The sequence below is a fragment of the Mauremys reevesii genome, linkage group 6 (assembly GCF_016161935.1).
Source record: "Mauremys reevesii isolate NIE-2019 linkage group 6, ASM1616193v1, whole genome shotgun sequence".
Lineage (NCBI taxonomy): Eukaryota > Metazoa > Chordata > Testudines > Geoemydidae > Mauremys > Mauremys reevesii.
This window is the reverse complement of record NC_052628.1, coordinates 42,812,435-42,825,991: the sequence shown is the minus strand read 5'-3', so window position 1 is coordinate 42,825,991 and position 13,557 is coordinate 42,812,435. Positions and strand designations below refer to the sequence as shown.

At 41.9% G+C, this 13,557-nt stretch overlaps 1 protein-coding gene across 8 annotated transcripts in view; it reads right to left on the bottom strand.

The window, feature by feature from the left end:
* Positions 1 to 13,557, bottom strand: part of LHFPL2 (LHFPL tetraspan subfamily member 2) — a 216,255-nt gene that overhangs the window by 20,243 nt on the left and 182,455 nt on the right. For 6 of the 8 annotated variants that reach the window (XM_039545957.1, XM_039545954.1, XM_039545955.1 and 3 more), the window contains one exon: positions 11,397 to 12,158. In XM_039545957.1, the coding sequence (XP_039401891.1) occupies positions 11,397 to 11,826 (430 nt within the window). In that variant the 5' untranslated portion in view covers positions 11,827 to 12,158. Of the gene's footprint in view, positions 1 to 11,396; positions 12,159 to 12,380; positions 12,474 to 12,615; positions 12,700 to 13,557 lie in introns of those variants that run through there. The other 2 variants (XM_039545959.1, XM_039545958.1) reach the window with 2 other exon arrangements.

Sequence of the window (13,557 nt, the reverse complement as noted above, 5' to 3'; positions counted from 1 at the left end):
GTCAGTTTTCACTCTGACCTACTGGGGCAAAATGGAGCATTCAATATTTTTAAAGATTAAGAAGCCTTGAGAATAAGTAGAGGCTCATTCACCTGCACATCTGCTAATGTTATATATGCCATCATGGGCCAGCAATGCCCCTCTGCCATGTACATTGGCCAAACCAGACAGTCCCTATGCAAAAGAATGGACACAAATTGGACATCAGAAATGGTAACATACAAAAGCCAGTAGGAGAACACTTCAGTCTTCCTGGACATTCTATAACGTATTTAAAAGTAGCGATACTTGAATAAAAAAACTTCAGAAACAGACTTCAAAGAGAAACAGCAGAACTAAAATTCATTTGCAAATTTAACACCATAGATTTGGGCTTGACTAGGGACTGGGAGTGGCTGGCTCATGACAAAATCAGCTTTGCCTCCTGGAATTGACACCTCCTCATCTATTGTTCGGATCGAACTGGCCCTGTCAACACTGGTTCTCCACTTGTGAGGTAACTCCCTTCTCTTCAAGTGTCATTATATAATGCCTGCATCTGGTTTTTTATCCACGAAAGCTTATGCCCAAATAAATCTGTTCGTCTTTAAGGTGCCACTGGACTCCTTGTTGTTTTCCTGAATTATTCTGGCAAAGAAGCAGCAAAGGAAAACAACAACGGCTGTTTCACAACACTAGATATAACCCTTCCCACTACTGCAACACTGGTGCATGCCAGCCCCCTGACTAGCATATACAAGTTGTATCCTGCTCATTTGAAAAGTGAAAAGCACATGCCTGTCATGCTACTTAGGGATGGCTAAATCAACATTTTGGTTTTCTTAAATTTAGAAGGCCTATGGGTTGGTTCTCTGTTGTGAAATGGCACTATGACACAGCACTAGTATAAAGTGCAGGAGTAGGCAACCTATGGCATACGTGCCAAAGGTGGAACACAAGCTGATTTTCAGTAGCACTCACACTGCCCGGGTCCTGGCCACCGGTCTGGGGGCTCTGCATTTTAATTTAATTTCAAATTAAGCTTCTTAAACATTTTAAAAACCTTAATTTACTTTACATACAATAGTTTAATTATATATTATAGACTTCTAGAAAGAGACCTTCTAAAAACGTTAAAATGCATCACTGGCACGCAAAACCTTACATCAGAGTGAATAAATGAAGACTCCGCACACCACTTCTGAAAGGTTGCTGACTACTGGTAAAGTGGGTCCAAACAGAACCCCAGGAGTATTCTGTTCCTCCTCTGTAAAGAGGTTCCTTCACTGGTACACAACTCCTGGAGTAGCTCTTCTTCAACCCACCTTCCAGCCAGAGTGGGGTGGGAGAAGAGACAGACAGAAGGAGGGAGTATGGACAGGGGAAGCAGAGTGTGAGCTGTACCAGGTGAGGCTGCTTTACCAGACATCAAGGAGCCCAGACATCAAGGAGCCCAGACTATGAGAAGAATAAAGTTGGCTCAAAGCCCCATTGTTTCCTCCCACTGCCACTTGCCATTCCTATACCAAGAGCAAGAACGGAGCACCTAATGACAGTCAGGCCCTCAGAGCTAACAGAGATGCTTTAAACTATTTTTTGTTTTTAATTTCGATGAAAAATCTTCAGTGGTTATAAACTAAATTTATAGTTTAAATAGTCCCCTGCAGTGTTTGCATCCTACATGTTACAACAGGTTAGACTATGGCTACATCTAGGCAGCAGTTAAACACCTGCGGTTGGCCCGGATCAGCTGACTCAGGCTCGCAGGACTTGTTCTCTGGTGCTGTAAAATTGCTGTGTAGACACTTGGGCTCAGGCTGGAGACTGAGTCTCTACACGGCAATGTTAGCCCTACATCCCAATTCCCATGAGCCTGAGTCAGCTGACCTGGGCCAACCACAGCCGTACCATGGATCTTTTATTCCAGCGTAGACATAACCATTTGAGATCTGGAAGTGAAACTCACTATTCTATTATGCTTGTCCTAATGTTTAAAAGGGGGAGTCTGAACTGTATTACCTGAAATCTTAGAAGAAAAAAAAAGGGTTTTAAAAAGTGCCCCACTACCCCTTTAGCCTGGCTACTGGAGACTTTCAGCACAGTTAATGGAATCTGGTATTCATGAGTGGCAAGATAAAATGTTATTCAATGGAAAAAAACACTCAATGCAATCCTATTAAAGAGCCTACAAGCTACATTTCCTAGGAGTGAAAACAAAATAATGTCACTGCCAAACCTAATCAGTGAAGATTGAAAGTGTATAATCTGCTGGGCCTCTAGTGACACACCAAGAGTTACTATGACCCCAATAAAGAATCAGTGTGTTCATACAGGCATATCTTGGCAACATCGGAAATGAACTGACCGTGAAATCTAGCCTAATAGAAGTGATGTCTTCGAAATAAACACTCATGAGCTGTAATAGCACCAGTTCTAGTAGGTCTAGGAATGTCCTGGTATCCTGGTTGGTTTTACTGTTTCTTTTATCCAAGTTATCTTGAACCCCTCCAGATTCTGGTCACCTGAAAGACCTGTCAGCCAGCAGAGTTTGTGACACAGCAGGTACTTATGTGACCTTCAGCCTTTCACGTGTTGCCACATTTCCTCCTGTACTCCAAAATACACCTCAGCGTTGGCCCCCATCACATGAGACATCAAGCCAGCCCTCTCCCACATTCAGATCCATGTGCCATTAGAGCTCGCTCTGACTCCATGCTATGCTGTGATGAGAACAAGCATTCAAGCAGCTCAGCTGCATGGAAAGCCAAATGGCTACTGGCCCAGCAGCAAGGCTTCTCACCTCCCTGGAGAATACCAGATTGTGGCTGGGTACAGATGGACTAAAGAGCCTTTTGTTCTTGACTAGGGGGGGTGAGGGAAGGGTGGGAGAAAGGAAGCAGACTCAGAAAGAACTGCTACAGCATATGGAGTGGGGAGTGAATGTGGGGCAGAGAGAGTGGTGGGGAGGCAGATGGGGAGAGCCAGGGAGAAAAGAGAAGAGGAGAGGATGAGTGTTGTAAGAAAGAGAAGAAATTAGAAAAGGAGCAGAGAGGAGTGACAGAGGAAGAGACAAGGGCAAGGAAAAAGAGGCAGTACTTTGAGCAGGGGGGTTACATATTACATTTATAATACACAATCACAAATAAAGATGATGGGTCTGCAGATAGAGAGTAAAAAAATACTATAAAAAGGCTGCGACGGAGAAAAAGCCAGAAGGATGCAGAATGGTATGTATTTTTTTTCTCTCACTCAGCCCTGTACTGAACCATGTCCTAGTTTTATTCTTAAAAAGGAAGCGAGGGGAGTGTTGGGCACTTTTTTCTTTCTCTCTCCTCCTGCCCCGCAAATTCAGTTGTCAACGCCCGCCTCCCCTCTACACCCACACGTGCCATTTGCCCAAACTCATATTTTGTTTTGGATACCTAAACACATTAACCTCCCTGTTATTTGAATTTGTCATCATTTATCACTGAAATGGAAAGAGGCACAATGATCAGAAATTTGACTTTTGTAAAAATTTGAATTGTTATAAAAATAATAAAAGAACAAGCAACACACACACATCCCTAATATGAGAAAATCATCATTAAATCACACAAGACCACGTACAACATGGTCCAAACAAACTCTGTACAACTGTTTCTTATAGGGACATATTTATACAATGTTTCTTTTAAAGTCAGTCATACTGTACCTTTACTTCACTGGCTGTTTAGCATGTTATATACTTAGCGTTAGCACAGCTTTCCTTCTTTGGCATATTCCTCCTCTCTTCCTCCACACAGTGGTCCCCTGAGTCTGAACTTTCAGCAGCCAAGTATGTATTAGCTGTCACATTGGCATTTGGCCATGTAAGTTAGAGGAGGCCTTATACCACACTATTCAGAATGCTATAGAAGTTAACGCTCTGTCAGGATTTCCACTCCCCACCACACACACACATTGTTTGTTTGTTTTTTGAAGAATTTAGAACACTGGCATTAGACAAAACACTGTAGGTTGAATATTAGAAGGAAACACTTGTTTTCAAAATAAAATAATAAAAAGTTTGGGCTGCGTTTCCACACTTTCATAAAAACAAATAGGTTTATTGGGTCTGGTTACCTTACTGCATCCACTTAACTGAATTGCTGCTTCTGTTTCAACACACTGCATCTTTTTCTCCACCCCATTTGTCTAGCATCTACTTCCATTAGTCCACAAGCAGCAAGACTCCAGGCAAATCCATGCCATATCTTACCTCCATGCTCCCTAGCATGTCCCTATTTCCCCCAGCAGAGTCTGCCTGCTTATTTTCCACCTCCACTTACAACTTCTGATCACTCTAGGCAACCCAGCGCTGTAATTCCAAAATCCTCCTTTCCTTAGATTCTCTCTAGCAGCTCCCATCATGCATTCCACAGCTCCAAAGCAAGTTCTAATAGCCCCACTCCATTACAAGACACTATTTCCTCCAGTTTACCTCCCAACCCCAGAGGAAACTCCAGTACATTTCCACTCCCTCTGTTTATCCTCCTGTCTCAGCAGCAAGTTCTGACTGACCCACTGCTTCCTTCTCAGCTTTCTCAGCAATTCCCAATTCCCACCCTGTATCCCATCAGCTCTCAATCACACCTCCCTGCCACACCACAATTCCCAGAGAACTAGCCATTTCTACTCCTCCTCCTCTGCACACATCCAGTCCTGACTACATCTGGATTCCACCACTCGCTACATGCAATTCCAGATCCATCCTTAGTTCCCAGCCACAAATAGTTCACATCTCACACACACAAATGCATGAAGTTCAGCTTGCATTCCTCTTCCTCTGGGAACAATCTCCCAAATGGGAATGAAGGCAGAAGATGTAGGCTTAAGTCCCACTTTAAGTCGGTCACCGAAACATGCTAACACAAACTCCTCCAGCACTGTGGGGTTTTAGTTGCTCATGCAAATCATGGGTGGGTTTGCCACATTAAAGAGTGCTAGAAAATGACAGGCTACGCCTTGAAAAATAACAGGGTGGGAAAAATTTTTGAAGAGCGGCTACATTTAGGTGCCTATAAAATTTCAAGTTGTCCATGTAAATGGAGAACTAATTAAGCTCTTTGTTACAGGAAACGCCAATGTTAATTATCCATAAGGCATCATACACATTTATGGCACTATATAAACAATAAAAATAGCTTGGATATCAAAGATAAAAGAGGGTACTTTGGTGCCCATAAACTGTTCAGTGTGGACTGAGATGGTTAGGGGAGTGTCACAGCTGTTTATGCATTCATATGAAATATTGCTTGTTCATGGCCGGATTATTTTATGTTTCAGTATAATAAATTGCATTAACATCTTATCTCAGTAGACTTCTAATCTGTTTAATTCTGAACTTTGATCCCCTCTCTTTATTCTGACTGCACCTTCCTTTCTCCTTCCCAACTTTTCTGTCATCAGCACATTTCAGCAATTGGCTGCACATTTATTCCTCTAAATCACTGATCTGTCATGAGAATGTAATAGTGACCCTTGTTGCACTCCCCTAAAAACCTCAAGTCCACGCTGAACTGTGTGTGTGTGTGTGACACACACACACACACACACACACACAGACACACAGTATTAATTTAGTGTGTCTGGCACTAAAATTCAAGCACATTTAGTACTTAAGTTTTTTTGAAATGTTTACTATATTTTATTTAATAAGCCAGTTTAACAAGAATTTAAATTAACTTCAATATTTATATTATATTAAATATATTGAAAGAGGGAACATATTTAAGTCTGAAACTTTCCTGAGGCAACAAGGAGAGATGCTAAAAGATTGTCTCTTTCTCTATAGGAGATACACAAAACAAAAATAAATTATGTCTATAAGCTTTCAACAAAAAACAACATATTACATCACCTACACTAAGAGTTATTCTAGCACTATCCTTTTCGGCAGCAGTGATTATGCTGTTATGCACAGCTGGATTCAAATGTGGGTTAGAGAGTTTTTGAAGGGATGATCTTATTTGATTGTTCTTAATTGCCTGTCACTAGGTTACTGGATTTTCTTGTTCTATAGTTTAAAAGCTGGGTAACATGTTGGACTTGGCAGATGTACACCTGCATTCTTGAAGTCCACAGCTGCAATTTTTTAGACATAATTTGTATAGCTACAATGAACAATTAGTTTACATCCTGACTACATCAGCTAAAAACAGCCATGCTTTGGAAAAAATGGAGCCTGGACAGATGCTTGCTAAGGAAACTGGAACTGATATTGCAAAGCTTGTGGGTGGCGGGCACCCAACTGTGCTGTCATGACATATTAAAATTGATGATAGAGAGCTGCTCCTAAAATAATCAGAGATGGGATTATTGTACCAAGAGGCAGCAAATACAAACAACTGAAAAAACAGAGTTTTTCCTCTTAAGAGAAATCCAGAGAGGCACAAATTCACCCTAAATCACTGTTATTAACCAGAGATTCGATCAGAAGTTCCCAAACTGTGCTCTGGAGAGCCCTTAAATCGTGGTCTGTGGAGGGAATAGGAGAAGCACCCTGGAGAACTCACATGATTGCTGGACAGGATTACCGGGAGGGAACACTGAAGGGGACAAGGGGAATGGAGGAGGGAGGGGACTTGTGATGGCGCAGTGGGTTCCTAGAAAGGGCTTCAGGTGGGAGGAGGTGAGGTCACCTGATGGACAACTGTTTGAAGCAAATGAGATTCAGCTGTGGGGGAATGGATTTGATTCCAAGTGTGCACTGAATATCACTGGGGAAAACGGATGTTCATTGTGGAGTGGAAATTCATCCTCTGGGAGTGGAGATTTTTTTTTTATTTGTCCTGGGGTAAGGGAAATTGTGAAGCGGGCAAGGAACTGATGGTAAACTGCAAACCTGATAACGGCTTGGTAAGTGGAGAACTGTGATCACTACTACTGACAGGCTGAGAATTTGCACATCCTCTTATATTTATGTTACTCCATCTACCCCTTGCCACCCCAGCCTGCTTGTTTAGTTCAGCACCTGTTATGTCTTGTCTTCCAGATGCTAAGCTTTTTGAGGTAGGCACTATCATTTATTATATGTTTGTACAGTGCCAAACACAATAGGAGTCCCCATCTGATTGTGGGCTTTAGCTGCTAATGCAATGTAAATATTAAATAATATGGGGTGCAATTGACTTTGAATGTAATGGTGTGGAGAACAGATTTTGAAGAATGAGGGTCCCAGTTTCGCAGCAGGGAGGAGGACAAGGAAAGGTAGTCCCCAAGATGGCTCCCTAAAAAAAAACAGTCTACACTATTTAATAGGCCTGGCAGGTAATATATTCTTGTTTCAGCAAAGAAAGGCAGTTATAATTCAAATGGAAGTAACAAATTAAACTGCCCTTTTAATATATTAAGAAACATCATTTTATTTATTTGTAAAGCTCTGTCAGAGTGACATTGTGCTGTTCCCCGAACGGAAACAGACTGGCCTGTTGAGGTCTCAGAGTTCAGATAATGTCAAGTTATTCACGCTGCTAATCTGGTCCCATTGTTCTGACATGTGGATAGGGTGTCACTGAAGGTCTCTAAGCCCCAGCCCACACATTCATAAACCAGTCTGAAATCACTAGAGCAGATGCCTGTTCAGCCAAATTTATATAAATGTAGGACAATATCTGCCTAGCATTCAGACTCAGTGCTGCCTATTTACTATCTATTTAGAGCCTAAGGTTCACTTTTTTTTTTTTAAATACCTATAAGGTTGATTTTAAAAAAAAGTTTATAATGACCAATCTCATAATGAAACTAAATTATACCAGAGATTGAAGTCTGATGTTACTGTAGGAAACTCTGCTTTTTTAAACAATTTACAGTGTCAATCAGGACACAAGAATAAGGAGTAAACATGAATGTCAGGATCGGAAGGTGATTTATTAATACAATCTACTTAGATTTTAAACTTTTTCAGCAGGGATTAGATTTTCTTTAAGGGTGTATACACTGCTTAACACACTGGGATCCCAAGTCCTGATTGGGGCCTCTAAGCACTACCATAATGCAAATAAATAAATGATGATAATATGCACGTATGACTCATGAACTGTTGATAATTAACTACCTACAGCTTGATAGTTACTATGACAATCTACCTGGATTTATTTGCTTATCAATTAATATTTGTATTTTAGAACAGTGCATCATTTACCCCTAGTATTCCAAGTGATTCAGTTGCCTTAAAAACAGATCGCATGCTTCACAAAGACATTCAAATGAATGCTTGTCCAGTCTCCTAGATGCTAGGCGGTAATTATTTATCTAATGATATGGTTCCACTCTTTGGAGCAGATGACAGATTCGTTTCTTGATGGCATGATATGTTCACAAAATTTAGACTGCCAGTTAATATTTCTGCACTTCCACAATAAAAGGAATTAGTCTTAAAAGTGAGGCTGAAAGACTTACTCCACTACAAAGGAATTCCACGATTTTGGAAGGGCCTTTTTAAAGAAGCAGATTTTTTCTATTAAGCTTTATACTTCTGATTGTCTACAACAAACAAAAACTCTCTGTCAGCTAGATAGGTGCGTGGCTCCCACTGACCTAAACAGGAGCTCCAGACATGTGTCCAAGGGCAAAAGTTGAACCAATGCCATAACAGAAGAGATGCATTTTTGTAATCTACAGTTTCACCTCGGACAACTCCCAGGTCACAACCTAAGATGCTAGACAGAAATGATACATCCAGTGTCCATTATTGGGTTTTTTCATGATGAATTCCAGGAATAGATTAACTTGCAGAATGTTTTAATTACATTAAGTCCTTGTAGCAAAGATATAGAGATTTTAAATGTGATTACGTCGGCTAGATCCTTAGTTCCTGTAAATGCTTGTGCTGTGGTTGGAGCCTGAAGTAAGCATCACATCTTTGAAGAAAAGATGTACTACATAACTGCAAATTTGTCTCTCCCTCTTTCTCTTTCTCTCACACTCACAGAGAGAGAAAGAGGAGAGAGAAAAGCAAAACTACTTCATGAACGTTATTGCCCTTGCTTATTTACAAAATCACATTTGAAAGATCAGAAAACTTAAGACAAGGAGTCAGGACCATGCATGGCTGTCCTTTACGAGCTTTGATAGCTGCAGCATTACTCTAGATGTGGGAATATTGTTATAATTCTGTTACTTAAAGTTCAACCATGATGACAGCTGTCCTTCTTGAACCATTTGGTTAAATGTTTTCCAAAATCAGGAATTGAGAAAATTAAACCTCACAGCTGTGACAAGTCATCAGCAAAACATTTTCAGCCATCCAGATACAGCAATACTATCGGCACAAAGCAGCAATGCATTCAGTAAAATTAATCTTGAGAGAACAAATCACTAGTCACAAGATGGCTGGCTGCAAATAATTATATGGGCCTTTACCATAGCAACAGTTTAAATAATGTGACCTTTCAATTACCCTGGTTCATGCTATGTGGATTTATCTACATTATAACAAGGAAGTGAATCCATTCATAGCACTTCTCAAAAAGAGGGACTGACATCTTCCCTAACACATGAGAAATGCTTTACTCATCAGATAGCTCAATTCTTGAGACCATAATTCTTCCTAAAGGCACAGCTGGTTCAATTATAAAACATACAATTCTTTTTCTCATATTCCCTTTTCAGAGGCAAGTAGAACTGGTCTCCAGTCTAGAACAGTCTTTCAAGATTCAGGAATCTGCCCCCTACTAATTTTGAAATTAGAATCTTTATAAATATTCACCTCATTTTAAAACGAAGGGAATATCAGCCCAGCAAAATGACAGATGACCTGCTAATTTCTGAAATAAGTGGCAATTTTAAAAAGTGAAAAACTAAAACGTACAACAAGATGCTACAGCTCTGACATTCAGACCTGTATATTTTTTGCATTTGTGATGGTGAATTTTCAAAACGGAGTGGTCAGACCAAAGAAGTCCCATTTTTATTGTAAAAAAAAATAAAAAAATCCCTTTGCTACTTGTATGCCACCATCTACACAGGTGAATTGAGAGCCAATGTAGGGCTCTATTGTGCCTTGAAGGCACAGCCTTACATTGGGGGTAGCAAGCATGATGCCTTTATTCTGGATCTCCAGGGAGTGCAGGGGAAGCTACTACACCACCCCATTTCAAGGTGCAATGCACACTGCACTTGTACTCAGATAGCAATGCTGGCTGCTGCCAGGCCTGACCTTCTCCTCACCCCATTTTGGGAAGTCATGAGTCCTAGCTAGGTTTACAGAGTCCCGGAGCTCATTTGCATGCAGCCAAAGGAAGCCTCTTTACACACTTCCAACACTCCCATGTACCCTGCTACTAGGCATAAACTAGCCCGCAACTGAGCACAAAATATAATTAGCTTTAGAAAGAATTAAACTTGCACTCTTGCATCTCCTCTTACCGTGCAGCCAACACGCCTAAAATGAGAATCAATTTGAAATGCCAATCTTCTTTTCAACAAAACCCTTTTCTATGGTTTGAACATATCTGGTTGAGAGCACAGCCCAGAGGGCGAAGAAAAGACCTCTGTACATATCCTATTTCCTGCTGCCACCCTGGTGACTCCCATATAGATCCATGAAGGTCTTTATGGTTATATCTGAAGATAGCCTCTGTCCTGAAATGATCAGAGCAGAGTATATAATACAAAAACTTTCACATGATAGTGTTTTTTTACACTGCTTATTAATGAAAGCTCCCAGAACTACTAGCTAACATCCACTGGAAAGGGAGGAATTTAGCATTCATTTTTTGATCTCACTGCACAGAATTTTTGTTAAGCTCCAGGAAATATGCAATAAAACTGAGTAATATCTGACCAAATTTCTCAGGAAACTTAGAAATGACAAGTCACCAGAAGCCAATTCATTTGTTCAGTTCAAATGACCATCACTTAGGCAGTGAAAAGGTAAAATCACCTCTGCAAAAGCAACTGAAGTCCCTGATGAGTGAGGAAGGGTCTTATTTCCAGAAAGCACCATGGGTCAAACTGTGTTCTTGGATAAGTCCGTGCATGCAAATATAGCCCTATCACTGGGATTTACTCTCACCATGACCCCGAAGTGAGAGAGAGAGACAGACACAGAGAACTGCCTTCAGAACTAATGGAAAAATCATTAAAGGAGTGAGAGGCAGACACACTATTGTTGGTGCCAGCATTTGCTAACAGCACAGAGCAAAGCTAAGGAGAGAAGTCCTTGTTACTGAAACACACTTTTCAGATAGAAGAAAGACTTGAACAGCAACACAGGAAACTTTGGTCTGTTCACCTTGGCACAGCGCAATCCTTAATCCTCCTGCCCGTGTCAATGTATTATTACATGATGATTAGCTATTCAAACAAGACTTAAATTCCTAAACATTGGCATATGGAAGAGATATGTATAAAATAGTTGGGGAAGTTTTCAGTTGCTGTCACATCACACTTACCTGCAATCCCTTGTAGCAGCCCACAGACATTAAAAATACTTTTCTTCATTACACTCTGCACACACATAGTAAAGACAGACACAAATGCCACAGCACAGAGAATCATGATCCCCACAGCTAGGAAAATAGCAGTAGCCTGCCAGAACCCACTGGCAATCTCGTTAAAGTTCTCTGCATAGGGCCCACAAAGCGTGTCTCGTCTGGAAACCTGCATGTGGGAGATTCTGGTGCAACGCCCATAGATGCCCAAAGTTGGATGGTAAGGCTCCTGTGAGCCTCCTGTCCTGTTGTCCATATCTTCGGAGCTCACAGGCTTGGCTTTGCCAATTAGCCAATCTGCACTCATGAAAGCTATGAGCTCTGCAAAAGCCACGACAATACTCAGGAGTGTCCACAGCATTGAGCGACAAGTTACAATGACATGACACATATTGCTGTCCAGTGCTTACGGTCAGTGCAGTTTGAGAGTCTGAAACCCAAAACAAAGGGGGAAAATTAAATTAAAAAAAGAAAAAATATCCACAAAAAATGCTGCTTCAGTTCTGCTCTTCCAGCTGTTTCACAATAGCCGGGAAGGAGGAGAAGAAGTTAGCTGCCCAAAGTTTTGCAAGCAGTCCAGTCATTTGTTCTCAGTGTTTAGCTTCTCCTTTGGTTGCTGAGTACTGAAGTATGTGTTTCTGCGTTAATATTCATACTGGCACATGACGTTACAATAGTGTGGGGGAGGGCCCAAGGACTGCCCACTGCTTTTACATCACACACCTAGAGGAGAGAAAGAAGATGAAAATGTTAGCAGAGGAAAAAAAAAAAAAAAAAGCTCAACTCTACCCCCGCAGTTCCAGAGAACAATCCAATGTTTTGCAAAGATCATTCTAAATCAACATATGAAAGTTCTAACACGGGCCTGTCAAATACAGCCTGCTGGAAACTTCCCAGCTTAGACTCAATGGAGTGATTAATCTCCTGCTGCACTGCTGTACTTACAGTATCTGTTTTGTCCCGTCCTACTTGCAGCTGTTTGTCAAAAACTTTGTAAGCAAGGTCCCAGCAACTCCAAACATACCCAGCCACCCACAACCCACCTGTTGAAACTACTAGCTTTTGGGAGCTATCCAGTAAAACGCTCACACTTGTTTAGGTAGTTTTTCATAAGTGCATTGTTACAGTGCTGCCCTGTATTTAGTCCTGGGACTCAAACAAGCAGAATGACATTGGGTACCTCTGGGAAGGAGACAGGATACAAGCTCTTTCACATCAGGATCATATGGGACACTTGTGCAATGAATGAACCCAATCTCATACTATTTCACTGAAACAGCTTCCTAGCTAGACTGCTGCCTACTGTTGCTGTTCCAGCTTATGTCTCAATGAAGAGCAAAACAGAAGTGCAACTGGGAATAACCCACCCACTGGAACACATCAGAGCTATCGAAACATACCACAGTTCCAAGATTTTGAAATAGCTCTGCAGAACTGATATTGCACAGTATTCTTAATCTTTGCTTATCTTTAAGTGAGTAACACAAAACAAGTTATAATATCCAACACATAAGTACATGGCATCTCATCCTGGTTAATGCTGAGAGTGGCAGCCTTAGGTAATCCATGTTGCTGCAGAAGTTCTTACACATTCAGGAGCCCTGCTCACTGCCAAACAGCTTATGGATCCAAAAAGAGAGCTGTCAATGGACTGCATACTCTCTCAGCACCCTCTAACTCAGGGGTGGGCAAACTACGGCCCATCAGGCCTTTTAATCCGTCCCTCGAGTTCCCGCCGGGGAGCAGGGTCAAGGGCTCGTCCCGCTCCTGTGCTCCAGCCAGGGAGCAGGGTCGGAGGCTTTCCGCGCGGCTCCTGGAAGCAGCGGCATGTCCCCTCTCCAGCTCCTATGTGTAGGGCAGTCGGGGCTCTCTGCACGCTACCTCCGCCCCAAGTGCCGCCCCCCGCAGCTCCCATTGGCCAGGAACCGTGGTCAATTTGAGCTGCAAGGGTGGCACTTGTGGACGGGGCAGCACGCAGAGCCACATGGCTGGCGCCGCACCCCCACGTAGGAGCGATAGGCGAGCATGTCACTGCTTCTGGGAACTGCAGGGGTGGCGCCTGCAGATGGGGCAGTGCGCAAAGCTGCCTGGCCATGCCTCCACGTAGGAGCCGGAGGAGGGA